The sequence below is a fragment of the Myotis lucifugus genome, unplaced genomic scaffold (assembly GCF_000147115.1).
Source record: "Myotis lucifugus unplaced genomic scaffold, Myoluc2.0 scaffold_808, whole genome shotgun sequence".
In the NCBI taxonomy this organism is placed as follows: Eukaryota; Metazoa; Chordata; class Mammalia; order Chiroptera; family Vespertilionidae; genus Myotis; species Myotis lucifugus.
Window position 1 is genome coordinate 64,465 of NW_005871856.1, and position 14,408 is coordinate 78,872.

Below are 14,408 nucleotides of genomic sequence, written 5' to 3' on the forward strand. Positions count from 1 at the left end.
AAAGGGGGTGGGTGTGGACTGGTACCGTGGTCCATAAAGAAGCTGCATCCCCCTTCCAGCCCCTGCCCCCACCTCCCCCATGGGCGGAGGTAAGAAAGGCAGCAAATACTGCTGGAGCCAGATCCTTGGGCCAGTGGTCAGACGTCCTGAGAATGCACGGGGCTCACCTAGGGAGAGGGACCCACTCCACCTCCCCTCCCCCTAGAGAAGCCGCCAGAGCTCAACCTGGTTCCTTTCCTGAAAGAAGGCCCGTGCTTTGCTTTCATTGATGTCCCAGGACAGTCACGGTGGAAGGAAGGCCCCGAGACCACTAGCCGACTGGCAGGACCTCACCTCCAAATACATGAAAACGATCCAGCAGAGAAGAAAGAGTGAGTCCCAGGGCGGGGAGTGGGGTCCCACGGGAGGCAGGGGCGTCCGGAGAAGTCCGGTAGCGAGGAAGGAGAGAGGGAGGAGGGAGGAAACGCAGCGCTTTGCCTGGGAATATCTGAATCTGGCCACTTTCTCCCCACCGAGCACCTACATGACAGACGCAGTTACTTGCTCTAGGGATTAGAGAACACCAGGACCGGAACAGGCCTTAGAGTCACATGGTCCCACCCCCTCCGGTTTACGGACCAGGAACGAGGCTCGGGGGTGAAGGGACTTGCTCAGGGTCACGCCGTCAGTGGCAGGAAACCTTGGGGGGAACCTGGGGGCCCTGACTTGGAGGAGAAGTGCTTGTCCTAGTGCATCTCTTCAGAGGAGAGCTTTGGGGAGGCGACTGGGCACACAAGGAGCTGGTGGATGCTGAGCGCGTGGACCGAGCGCCATAAACCTGCCCAGAGAAGCTCGGAGGGAGCAGGGGACTCGGCATCACACAGCTCAGCGCTTCGCACACCGAATGCGCGCACGAGGCACCTGGTGATGTCAGTCACAGTCGGGCTCTGTTTAAGTCCAGGTCCGGCGGGGCCCACGTCTGCATTTCCGGAAGCTCCCGGGCGAGGCTGGTGTTGCTGGACTGAGGACCACACTTTGGTAGCGAGGACTCGAACCTCCTCCACGGAAAGACAGACTCCATGGAAAATGGGAGGGGGGCCAGCTGGCGAGGCTCCGTGGTTGAGCATTGACCCAGGAACCAGAGGTCACCCATTCATTCCCCGTCAGGGCACATGCCTGGGTTTCAGGCTCGATCCCCAATGGGAGGTGAGCAGGAGGCAGCCAATCAATGATTCTCTCTCATCATTGGTGTTTCTCTCTCTCTCCCTCTCCCTTCCTCTCTGACATCCATAAAAATTATTTAATAATAATAATAAAAAGAAAATAGGAGGGGGAAGAAAGGAAGAGGAGAGGCCCAAAGAACTTCCCACCCGCCCCCTTGACGACGCCCCCCACCACGCTGACAGCTGTCCCTGTCTTACCCCCCAGCGTGGCTGACGGTGGGCATCTCCTCGGGCCCAGGGCGGGACCCCAACGGCCTCCTGTACACGCTGGGCAACCTGTTCCGCGCCTCCTCCGAGGTGGAGCAGAAGCACCTCACGGTGCTGGTCCACCTGGCGGACTCGGACCTCACGTGGCTCCGGGAGACCGTCGTTCAGATCTCAAGCCGCTTCAGCCCCCAGATCCTGGCGGGGCGGCTGGTGCTGATCCACGCGCCCCCGGACGCCTACTCTGCAGCGGGTCCCCTCGGGGGCCAGGAGGCCCGCTGCGGGGACGCCGCCTCCAAGCGGAACGTGGACCATGCCTTCCTGGTGAGCTTCGCCGCCGGGCTCTCCGACTACTTCCTCCTGCTGAGGGACAACACCTTCTGCGCCCCCAGCTTCCTCACCCACATTCGTCGGAAGGTGTGGGCCATGCGCGCCCACCCCTGGGCGCTGCTGGAGTTCTCCAACAGGGGCTCCCTGGGCAAGCTGTTCCGCGGCGGCGACCTACCCCGGCTGGCCCGCTTCCTCCTGCTCTTCCACGAGGATCAGCCCCTGGACCAGTTGATCCCGCGTTTCAGCGTCCTCCTGGCCCAGAGGAGGCCCGCCCTCTGCAGGCCCTTCCTCTTCTACCACCGGGTCCCCTACTACAGCGCCAACCGGGGACACCAGGCCCGGGCGGCTCAGAGCCGGGGCCCCCACGGCCCCACAACCCGCCGGGACCCGTGTTCACGGACATGAAGGTCTTCGGTGTCCACTTCCCCTGGGAGGCCTACACCCTGGACGAGTCTTTCTTCTGGACCCACAACGTCAGCGCCGGGAGCCACCTGACGGTCATTCTGAACCGCCCCGCGAACCTGAGCCGCGTGCAGGTGCTGACGGGCACCATCGTGGAGGGACAGCACGCCCTGCAGAGGGGGCAGGTGGAGCTGGGCCACAGCCCCGAGGGGGTGCCCCCGTTCTGCACCAGCTTCGTCCTGCTGGGCCAGCTCCTGGAGGGGCAGCTGGATCAGGAGGTGCTGCCGACTCCCGCGGGGGCCGACGTGAGCTGCGTGAAGCTGGTGGTGAATGCGGACCAGGCGGGCGGGCTCATGGTCAGGCACATCTACCTCTGGGGGGAGAGCGCCAGGGCCACCGAAGCGGCTCAGGGTTGAAGGTCGATCGGTAAAGGGTGCGAACAATGAAAGCCTGGAAGCCGTTTCATTCCAGCCCCTCTGAGTGGCGGGAAGAGGGAAGAGGGTCAGAGGGAGACGCTCCATCACGCATTCCGTACCAGAGACGTCAGGAGGCCTGTGCCTTCCCCTTTGCTCCCAGACGAGTGACTCACAGTCTGTTTTTCTTTTTCTTTTTAAAAAATATTTTTTATTGATGTCAGAGAGGAAGGGAGAGGGAGAGGGAGAGGGAGAGGGAGACCAAAACATCAATGATGAGAGAATCACGGATCGGCTGCCTCCTGCACGCCCCCCCACTGGGGATCGAGGCCACAACCCGGACGTGTGCCCTGACCTGGAATCAAACCGTGACCTCCTGGTTCTTGGGTCGGGGCTCAACCACTGAGCCATGCTGGCTGGGCTCATTTTCCAAACTTTTACTGAATCTCCCCTGGGTGGGGAGTGAGGGTGAGGGCCTCAGTGCAAACTTGTCTCCTGCAGGCCTCTGTGGGGAGCGGGCGCCCCCTGTGGACGGAATAATGAGGTTCAGGGGCGAGCCCACTGCTGGGCTGATCTCTTTCCACCCCTCGCTGCCCAGGGCTGCTCCCACCTGGCACAGTGGGGATGGGGGTGGTGGTAGATGAGGGGTGAGGGGGGACTCCAAGGGGGGTGCACACTCCGCCCACCGCCCTCCTGAGCCCGTCCCTCCTGCCCAGGAGCTTCAGGGGACCCAGGCAGGTAGGTAGGACAGGACCAGGCAGGTAGGATGCTCGGCCCCGCCCCTGGTAGGTGGGGAGGGTGGATTTTCCCACCGGAAGCCTGGGGGCAGCGTCCTTCCCTGCACGTGGGTGGCAGAGGCAGGCCCAGCTCAAGGCCGAGGCCAGAACTCCCTCACCAGTTTTGTTTCTTGTTCCTTCTGTCCCTGGGAAGGAAGACCGAGCCTCATGGTGCAGGTCAGGTGGCAGGGACACAGGGTCACCGACATTCATCACCATCCCTGGTTCCCTGACTCCCTGACCCTGCGGTCCCGGGAGGTCACCACCGCTCTGTCCACAGCTCCGTGTGCCTGGACACGGACACACACACACCCACACAAGTCCCTCAGCCAGCTCAGGACACGCGTGTGCACGGGGACAGCTCCGTGTGCCTGGGACACACACACACACACACACACACACACACACACATGTCTAACTCATCAGCAGGACCTCTTGTCGGGTCAGGATGTCCCTGCTCCACAGGTGGTACCCGGTTTCTGCTGCTCGGCTCTCAGCCTTGGCCCAGCATGAGACCAGCCTGGGTCTGGGACGTCCTACCTGGCCCTCAACCTCTTCCCTTCTGGTCAGCTGCTGCCCACCCCCCGAGACCGTCGCGGGTCCTGACTTTATTCACGTTTCTACTCCCGTGTGTCACACTGCATTGCGAAGGGTTCCCATATCTTCCTCTCCTCACTGTTTCTTCTCTTCCAGGCTCCAATGGGTCTGGGACCCCAGGCAGTGGCCTTGGAGGGACAAGGGCCCTAGTGTTGGGGGAGGGTGCCGGAAGCCGGTCCATCCTTGCTGCTTGACACAGTCGCTGCAGGAAAGAAACATCTGCACAGCATATGTTTCAAGGGACCTGGCATATATAGCATATTGTTCTTAATATGTTTGCTCTCCTTAGTGCCATGTGTTTTAACCAAGGTCACCTCTCCGAGAAAGGTTGTTTCCCCAGGTGGGGATTTTTCCCTGAGGTTAGGGAGGGGATACAACCCCTTAACTAAGTGCCAGGTGGGTAGTTAATCACTTTAACTACAAACAATCAGGCTTAAGCTACATAATCTTTACTCCCTGGAATGGAGATAAGAGATGCCCTAACCTTTGCAATAGAAATTGACAGGATTAAAATCGACTGGTATAAATACAGATGTAACAAGACAATAAACATCAGATCCTAATCAGATCCTAACCAGAACTTGACCAGAACTTGGCTGGAGATCCTGGCTAGAGGTCCTGACTAGGCTGCTGATCAACTGAAGGCTGTCTCCGTGTCATTCCTTCTTCGCTGACTCCATCCACACCTTTGGGGACCCCTGGACCTGTTGGGGTCGGACCCCAACAGGAGGGTGGGCTGCTGCCCTATGGACCTGCCTTTCCTAGACTCGCTGCATCCTCAGAAGGGCCTGGTGGGTTCTCTCTCCCCTGAAATACTTCTTCTTAGAAGACGGAAATGCTTGAATAGCATCACTCCTTCCTCTCATTCATGTGAATGAATAAAAGATGAATTCTTCTACGTCAGGTACAAGACAGGAGCAAGGGATTCCCACTTCCCACCTGTCGCTGCTGGATTTTAGGTGCGGCCTGAGCACCAAAAGCACCCGCCCCACTGCCCCCGCCCACTCTGCCCTCGTCCGTGGTGCTGAGACTGAAAAACCTCGGCTCCGCAGCCGCTGGAAGGTTCCGGCACCAGGCGGGGAGGGACAGAGGCAGAGGCAGTCATCACAGTGCTTCAGCCTGAGCCGGGGTGGGAGGGGAGGGCTGAGCCACAGAGAGGTGACCTGCCTGTGGGGAGGGGTCGTGGGCGTGACCTGCCTGTGGGGAGGGGCATCGGGGACGACCTTGGGCTTCCTCCGTGGGCCACGTGGGGTCTGTCTGTCCGGTACCTCCTAGGATGGTGAGCAGCCTCCCTGGTCTCCTAGGATGGTGAGCAGCCTCCCTGGTCTCCACTTCTTTTCTGGTTTGGGGCCCTGAGAGAAGGTCATGGCAGTGAATTTATGCAAATGAAGTTTATGCAAATAATGACCAGCTTGTCACACCCCCTGGAGCCTGCTCCCCTGGGTGGTGCGTACTGGGAAAACAGGAAGGAGCAGGTCAGCTCCTGGCTTCTGGGTGAAGAGACCAGTGGAGCCGGCCCTACAGCCGAGCAGACACAGGCCCACCCTTGAATAAGTGCCGGGCGGTTTTCCTAACCGCCTTCCCGCCCGACTGAACCCCAACTCCACCTCTAACCCGAGCCCTTGGGTCCCAGGGGAACCTGGAGGCCGAGAGTCAGCCAGGAACAGCTTTGCAGACACACAGTCTAAGGGAGAAAGTCAACAGCCATGACACGGCCTTGGAGGAATGAAGACAAAGAGCTAACGCAGGCCGAGGGCCTTGTCTCTTGGGACTCTGGGGACTGAGGGAACGGGGGGAACCCAGGAGCCACAACGATGGAGGGAGATGGGACATCAGAGAGACCTCGGCCCCTGTTAAGTGCAGGCGGCTCCCCGGCAGGGGTCCTGTCCGTGGCCTGGGCCCTGTGCTGATGGGGCCTCAGATCCCACCCTCTCAGCAAGCCCCTCCCAGGGACGCCGCAAGCAGGACCCACCAATGAACGCTAATTCATTACTTGGCCCAGGTTAATGCTGACAACGAGACCCCCTGTGGCTTTCCGGGCAGCCCTGCAGCTCACTGGTGCTTAAAAGACCAGATGCCCGGCCGGCGTGACTCAGTGGTTGAACGCCGACCTATGAACCAAGAGGCCAGTGTTCGATTCCCGGTCAGGGCACCTGCCAGTGACTGACACCTGGACCTTAAGAACGTGTGTGGCCAGACCCTCTATGAGAGTTCCTTTCTCGTTGGGGACCCCTTTGAGAATAAGAGGTATAGACCTCCTTTCCTAAAAGGCCCATTAGGATCTTTAGAAGTTATTTCTGGTGTTCATAGCCCCAGACTAAACACCCCCCGTCCTTCAGAATCCTGGCTTGGGGACCCTGGGACCACAAGGCCTGGGCCGGGCCCTCACGGAGTGGCCTGTGGCTTCAGCCTCTACTGCCCTCTGCTGGCTGCCAAGAGGGAGGACAGGCAAAGTGCAGGTTGCTCCCTGACACTGAAATTGAGTGCTTTCTGCGGGGATGCTTGGGGCAGGTACCCCTTCAGTGGCTTTCACCAGAACCTCTACAAGGCTGTGCCTACTTGGCTGTTAAAACCTTCCACTGAATTCTTAATTTTGGTTATTGGATTAAAACATTTTGTTTCGCCAGCACCGGTTTGGCTCAGTGGATAGAGCGTCGGCCTGCGGACTGAAGGGTCCCGGGTTCAATTCCGGTCAAGGGCATGTACCTGGGTTGCGGGCACATCCCCAGTAGGAGGTGTGCAGGAGGCAGCTGATCGATGTTTCTCTCTCATCGATGTTTCTAACTCTCTATTCCTCTCCCTTCCTCTCTGTAAAAAATCAATAAAATATATTTTTAAAAAATTTTTGTTTAATCCTCACTCGATGGTATTTTTCCATTGGCTTTTAGACAGTGTGAGGGGGGAAAGACACAGAGAAATATGGATGTGAGACCCATCGATTGGCTGCCTCCCACACAAGCCCCGACCAGGGTTGGGGATCCAGCCTCCATCCGAGGAATGTGCACTTGACTGGAATCGAACCTGGGACCCTTCAGTCCGCAGGCTGATGCTCTATGCACTGAGCCACACCGGCTCGGGCTGATGCCTTCTGATTTAAACAGTATTCTGTCCAGCCCTTCTGGCGGCCATCGGTGGGACGGTCAGTCCAAGTGACCTGTCCGTGCTTCTCAGCCGAAGTCCTTGCCAGTTATGTCCTTAACTAACCTCGAGCTGCCTCCTGCACAGCATAGTAACAAATACGTAAAATGTCAGCACACCACTGTCCAGCTTTGGTTCTGGGTTAAAAACAGTTTTTGTAGAAACAACGAGCCCTTAGGAAAATCCACCTCCCCCACAGGAAGGCAGCTCTCTGTCCTCAAAACAGCGAGTGTGAGTTCTCCGCCTGCCTTATTGTGTGAGGGAGACCAAGAGCTGACATGCTCATTGTGTCACAGACACTACGTGGTTAACCACTGCGTTGACAGACCTCAGTTTCAGCTCTCCTCTGCTGTTTAAAATCACATATTCTTGCCCTAACGGCTTGGCTCAGGGGATAGAGCATCGGCCTGCAGACTCAAGGGTCCCAGGTTCAATTCTGGTCAAGGGCATGTACTTTGGTTGCAGGCACATACCCAGTAGGGAGTGTGCAGGAGGCAGCTGATCGATGTTTCTCTCTCATCAATGTTTCTAGTTCTCTATCTCTCTCCCTTCCTCTCTGTAAAAAAATCAATTAAAAAAAAAGAATCACATATTCTTTCCCAGGACATACAGGAGTATCATTTCCATTGTTTAAATGCCTTTATTTCTTTCAAATCAAACTGAAAAGGCAGGATAAACAACTTGATATTTTTGGCTACTGGGCAACAGTGTTTGGCAATTCTCAAAAAAAAAAAAAAAGATACAAATCACCACTAAGTATATAAAAACTTCAATAGAAATAACAAATGCAAATCAAAACGAGACTATTGTTTCTATTAAAGTGGCAAAATATATCTTTTTGAGAGAGAAACATGGATTTGTTGTTCCACACATTGGTGCATTCACTGGCTGATTCTTGCATGTATACCCTGACTGGAGGTTGAGCCCGCAACCTGGGCATATCTGGACGACACTCTAACCCACTGAGTTTCGTGGCCAGGGCCACGTAGTCTTTTAATGGTAACACATGCCCGGTGTTGGGACGGTTCAGCCACGCGAGCCTGTCTTACTCTGGAGGGTGAATAGCACGGCCAATCCTGAGGCATGTGCACTGCACACCCTGCGATCCCACGTTTCACCCCAAGGGAACAATTAGGAATGTGCATACAGGTTTAGCTACAACCTAACGGATTGTTTAAATAAATACAGAAATACGAGGGCAGACTAAAAACAAGGGTGTACACCAGGGGATATCTACACGCAAGAGGAGTTGGTGTGTTGTTAAATGGACAAAGCAAGTTATAACAGAGTATGGGCTCCTATTTGTTTTAAAAACCATACATACGTATAGAAAACATTGAGATGGACATACACAGCATTACCACTGGCAATTTGTGGATGGTGGAAATACGAGGGATTATGCCCATTTTTGTATTTATCTGCAATGAATGGGTACTATTTCTGTGATTAAAAAAAGGAAAGAAAAGTCGAAGCCTAATTTTAGAGAATGCTTTGCCTGGGCTTGGCGGTGCTAGGAGGGGCCACTCGCCCATAGAGGCATCTACTTGGTTTTGTTCCTTCCAACCTGAGTGGAGAATTCTCACAGTTGTCTTTCTGTGAATGCCATAATCATGGACACTAGACCACTTGTCTAGAAAACGGTTCTCTCATTTCTGCTGGAGCTCTGACCGAGGAGGAGGAAGTAGGCCAGTTGCAAAACCATGCCCAAGGCCCACCGTTACTGAGGGAGCCCTTAGAGTAAGCTCAGGGGGGGAGGGGACAAACGGACTCAGAGAGGCGGTCTGGAGTTAGTCCTCGTGCAATGCCAGGTCTCCTGGGTCTGGGAGTTGGGCGATGGGGAGGAACCTGGACCTGGCTGCACAGAGTCCTGCTGAGGCGAGTCCTTCCAGAAGAGAAACGACAGAACCACTAAAGTCCTAGTGGAAGGCGAGATACTTGGCTAAAGTCACACGGTTAGAGCAACCCCCCAGCTGTAGCAACAGAGGCCTCTGGATGGAAGGTTTGTATTGGGGGTTGGTGTAGAGATTCCAAACGAACCAGGCCCAGCAGGTTCAGTAAATGACATTATCCATTAAGGAAGTCTTTCTTGGGAACAAAGGAAGCAGTAACTTGTCCAGAAAAGACAAACCTACACACTCCTGTGCAATATGGCCAAGGCCTATTCCCCTGAGACCCCCCGTCCTCTTCCGGGGTCTTAGATCCTGGGAAAACGGCCCAGGCTGAGCTTTCCTAGGGTGGCTCCCGACGGGGCTGAAAGTCTGAATCTCAACATACAGGCTGTCAACCTCATCAGGGTTTGAAGGGAAGAGGGGCCACATTCATCTTCACCACGAAAGGCTTCTATCAACCTGGAGGTGAGGTTCTCACACCTGGCATAGGGGTGCACCTGCAGCGTTTCTGATTAAATACTAAAGCTTGTAAAGGTTATACGTTTAAAAAGAATAAATGCCTGTGAAGTCAGCCACACAACAAAGTCACTCTGACATCTGTGTGCCTTCTTGAATGAGAGGAAAAAGGTGAAGCCTCCACTTTCAGCACATGAGCATCGCGTGGCTGAAAGGTGGGCGATACTTGTCCAGAGCAAGCAGCAGGGGAGCCCCGGGTAAAGGAGAGCCCAGCAGGATGCAGGGGTGAGAGAAGAAGTGTGAGATGAGCCGTGTCCGCAACTGGGGGAAGGGAGCTCAGGACTTGGGGCGGTGCCACGTGACCTGACGAGAGGTGCACGCCAGGCTCCGAGGAAGCAGGGTGGGCCCCGCCCGGTCGGCTGGATGTACCCACTCTCGTAATTAGGACAGAGATGCAGCAGCAGAACCGTTGCACCAGGTTAAGAACCAGTTCTTGTGAAGGGGCCGCTCTCATACTTGGGGGTGCAGCTGGGCCCCCTCCCCTCAGTTACTCATGGGAAACCCGTTCCAAGGCCACATAGAAACTGTTCTTGTCGTCGAGGCAATGCCAGCCGATGGGTCCGATCTCACAGTCTGCGCAGACCAGAAACTTGATGTTGCCCACGTCCTTGGTGAAGCCCACGTTCTCGAAGATGAACATGTCCTCCACCAGCCAGTGCTCCTGGAGGAGGTCGCCCTCGGGGCTGCTGCCCTCGGCCAGAGCCGGCTTCTTCCTCATGGAGGGAAGGAAGAGCTGCGGGGAGAACACAGGAATGCCGCGCTGAGCACCGTCACACCGCACCCCGTTCACGTGGGCTTCACGCGGGGCCCTCACCAGCAAGACACGCAGTCCTATCAGGTCACAGACGAGGATGCGGGCTGCTCCTCTGTCGTCCGTGCCCTGATTCTAAAGAGACTGAAAAAGGAACTCTGAGCAGCTGTGGTGGTAACTTGGCTTCACTGCTATCCTGACCTTGGGCTTCGAGGCCCCACCGGCTCCTAAGCTCCCCGGAGCTTACCCTGCTCGAGCCACACGGGCCTTCCTGCCTTCCTCAGGCGGGTAAGTCTACTCTGCCCTCAGGTCTTGGCTAGGCCAGACCCTTCTTAATATTCAGCTCAAAAGTAACCTCCTTGGTAAGTCTTCCTTAGCCAAACAATCTGAATTAGCTTCCCATAATGCCTGCTGTATTATTATTATTAATTTATTTATAAGGGAGAGAGAAACATGGCTTTGTTGCTCCATTTATGTATGCATTCGTTGGTTGATTCTTGTATATGCCCGGATCTAGGATCAAACCCCCAACCTTGGCGTATCAGGATGGACGATGCTTTAACCAACTGAGCAACCTGGCCAGGGCTTCCCAAACCCTTTCACAAAACAGCACGGACTCCATGTGCTTGTCTGGCATCGGCAATCACAATACCAGGTGGACCGGTGAATAATGCGGATTTTTTTCAATAGATGGAGTTACACATATGTTGATATAGATGCGATTTGATATGTATACTATTTTGTTGTATTGGCAACAAGCTTCAAAACTTCATATGTCAAATTTGCTGAAGGTGTTAACATCATAGATATTTTTACGCTTAAAAATGTCGAATTTCGTGCCAAAAAAAGAGCATTTTGCGGGAAGTTTTAATTCATTATTTTGAAGAAAAGTGCTGGTGAAAGTGATCGCATACTTCGGGAAGCTTATGGTGAACATGCTCCATCTCAAGATAATTGGGAATGCTCGTTTAAATGCTTTAAAAGTGATGATTTCGATGTGAAAGACAAAGAACGTCCAGGTCAACCAAAAAAGTTTGAAGACCAATGATGACAAGCGTTATTGGATGAAGATGCGTGTCAAACTCAAAAACAACTTGCAGAAAGATTAAATGTTGCTCAGCAATTTCTGATCGTTTACAAGCAATGGGAAAGATTTTAAAGGAAGGAAAATGGGTGGCACATCAACTGAATGAAAGACAAATGGAAAACCCAAAAGTCGTCAGTAAAATGTGGCTTCAACGGCACAAAAGAAAGTCTTTTTTGCATCGAATTGTGACTGGCGATGAAAAGTGGATTTATTTTGAAAATCCCAAACGAGCAAAATCATGGGTTGATCCAGGTCAACTATCAACATCGACTGCAAGGCCAAATCGCTTTGGAAAGAAGACAATGCTCTGTGTTTGGTGGGATCAGGAAGGTGTGGTGTATTATGAACTTCTCAAACCAGGTGAAACCGCTAGTACTGATCACTACCGACAACAAATAATCAATTTGAACCACGCTTTGATCATAAAATGACCAGAATGGGCCAGAGGACACGGCAAAGTAATTTTGCTTCATGATGACGCACCATCACACACTTCAAAACCAGTTAAAGACACGTTAAAAGATCTTGCCTGGGAAGTATTAACGCACCCGCCGTATTCACCAGCCCTTGCTCCCTCAGATGACCACTTGTTCCCATCGACGGCACACGCACTTCCTGAGCAGTGCCACAAAACGTGCGAAGTGGAAAATTGGGTCTCTGAATGGTCTGCCTCAAAACAAGAAAAGTTCTATTGGGACAGTCTCCACAAATGACCTGAAAGATGGGGAATGTGTAGCTGGCGACGGACATGACTTTGAATAAAGCACTTTTGATGTTTCTCTTGAAATTATTGTGTTTTCTTTGATTACAAAATCCGCATTATTAACTGGTAAAGGGTCAATCCGCATTACTAACCGGTACACCTAGTAAAAGCAGGCAGCTTTTAAAAATTAAAAAAAAAATTGGCCCCTAATGTTTTACGGGCTCCTCAGAGATAGGTAACCACCACAACTCAGCAAGATCCTGTTGATGCCGCAGTTGCTTTTTCAAGAATATTTTCTTTGTAGAAAATACATTCTTAGTGTAGAAAACTTGGCAGGCATGCTACAATGTAGATGAGAACAGAAACTGTTACAATCGAGCGTAAACTTCTGTTAACGTGTTTCTAATTTTCCCCTTTCTCTGATTAAGGTGAGAATAAGAAACTCTTACAATACCGACGGAATCTCTGTGGTTTCTAACTTCTCCCTCCGCTGAGAACTTGGGGTGGTTTTAAGACACGGCCACGAATTCTGTGACAACCCTTCCACCCAGCGGAGCTCACGCTGTGCCCTGGAGCCGGGCAGGCCCTGTGGTGGCCTTGAGGTCAGTGCCCTGGAGGCCACACCGGCGCTGGGAGCCACTGGGCTACCCCACTGCTCAGGTGTCGCTGCGACCACAGTTCAGGAAAGACCCCGAGCGAGAACTGGCGGAACAAGGAGAGTCACAGGACCAGCTGAGACCCCAGGTGTGGGGTCCCAGGTGTGAGGTCCCAGGTGTGAGGTCCCAGGTGTGGGGTCCCAGGTGTGGGGTCCCAGGTGTGGGGTGGGGTCCCAGGTGTGGGGTGGGGTCCCAGGTGTGGGGGTGGGATCCCAGATGTGGGGTCCCAGGTGTGGGGTGGGGTCCCAGGTGTGGGGTGGGGTCCCGGATGTGAGGTCCCAGGTGTGGGGTGGGGTCCCAGATGTGGGGTGGGGTCCCAGGTGTGAGGTCCTAGGTGTGAGGTGGGGTCCCAGGTGTGGGGTGGGGTCCCAGGTGTGGGGGTGGGATCCCAGATGTGGGGTGGGGTCCCAGGTGTGGGGGTGGGATCCCAGATGTGGGGTCCCAGGTGTGGGGTGGGGTCCCAGGTGTGGGGTGGGGTCCCGGATGTGAGGTCCCAGGTGTGGGGTGGGGTCCCAGATGTGGGGTGGGGTCCCAGGTGTGAGGTCCTAGGTGTGAGGTGGGGTCCCAGGTGTGGGGTGGGGTCCCAGGTGTGGGAGGGCGCGGCGTCTTCCGGCCCCGCCCCGCCCCCGCCCCGGAGGTGCCACCAGCCCCGCTACACCGTGTCCCCGTTCTTAGCTGAACCCGGTCCCAGTGAGAGGCGCTGCGGGCGGAGCCCCCGGGTGCGGAATCAACCGCCTTTTCCTGCGGCAGGTTTAAGCGGCCCATCCCTTTCCGTCCTTCTCACGGGCGGCGGCGGCGGAAGGAGGGCATGAAAGGCCGAGTGACTTTGGAGGAAAGAGGACCTGGGTCCCGGGAGCTGAGGTCGCCTGCAGGTGTGCCCCCTCCCGGCGCCCCGCCGACCCCGCCCGGCGCCTACCTGCCGGCGGGAGAAGAGCGCCGTGCCCGGCTGCAGCACCCGCGAGCCGCAGCGCTGGCACAGCACCGCCTTCCGGTTCCGGCCCTCCGCCGACACTAGCTCGTTCCGCGGCGCCGCGGGCTCCATCGCCGCCGCCAGTCTCGGGCCGGACCGCGCAGGCGCGGCTCGGCTGGGTCGGTCTCGCCCTCCTGCGCCGGCGCGGCTCTCGTCGAGGGCGGAGCGGACGGCCACGCCTTCCTGCGCAGGCGCCCACTGCCCGCGCCGACTCTACTGCGCACGCGCAGACCCTCCTGCGGCCCTGAGTGACAGGCGCCGGCGGCTTTGTGACAGGTCCCGGGCAGGGCGGACACGAGTCCCCTGCACACTGACCCGGTCATCCGACTCCCTTACTATGGAGTCATCAGAGTTGCTCGTAACCCCCTATCTTCTGAGACGTGAATTCAGTGCCGAGCGGGAGGGGACGGAAGGCAATGTGGGTCCCACCCGCGGGGACACGCCCCCCTTCGCTGCTGGGAGCCAAGGGCCGGCCAGTGCTAACCGGTGACCTCTCACCAGCGGGCAGCATGGGGTGCAAGCGCTTGAGAACCGAGCTGGATTGTCACGACCTCCCTGTGGTTGTCGCTCATGCATCCGATGGGCGCAGTGAGCAAGGTCCGGGTCAGATCTGACCTCCGGGGTGCAGCGGTCAGGCACGGCCGTCATCACATCCCCTCGGGCAGGACAGTCAGAGTCCCCAGGTCCTCAGTTCAGAGCCGCGGGCTCAGGGTCCTGAACCCAGGCGCGCACGGGGTCAGGCCAGGTGTCACCCCCCACCCCCCATGACCCACC

General features: G+C 55.8%; 1 protein-coding gene across 1 annotated transcript; it reads right to left on the reverse strand.

Annotated features, from left to right (window-relative positions):
• Positions 1–7,682: 7,682 nt before the first annotated feature.
• RABIF (RAB interacting factor) lies at positions 7,683–13,742 on the reverse strand. The gene is made up of 2 exons (XM_006106328.3): positions 13,581–13,742; positions 7,683–10,200 (listed from the first exon to the last, which is right to left on the reverse strand). Exons 1-2 carry the CDS (start codon positions 13,704–13,706, stop codon positions 9,955–9,957), a joined length of 372 nt encoding a protein of 123 aa, XP_006106390.1. The 5' UTR covers positions 13,707–13,742; the 3' UTR covers positions 7,683–9,954.
• Between the last annotated feature and the right edge of the window lie 666 nt (positions 13,743–14,408).

Coding starts and splice junctions, on each gene's coding strand:
- RABIF (XM_006106328.3), bottom strand. CDS start 13,706: ATGGAGCCCGCGGCGCCGCGGAACGAGCTAGTGTCGGCGGAGGGCCGG. Junction 10,201..13,580: donor CGCTCTTCTCCCGCCGGCAG/GTAGGCGCCGGG, acceptor TTCTCCCCGCAG/CTCTTCCTTCCCTCCATGAG.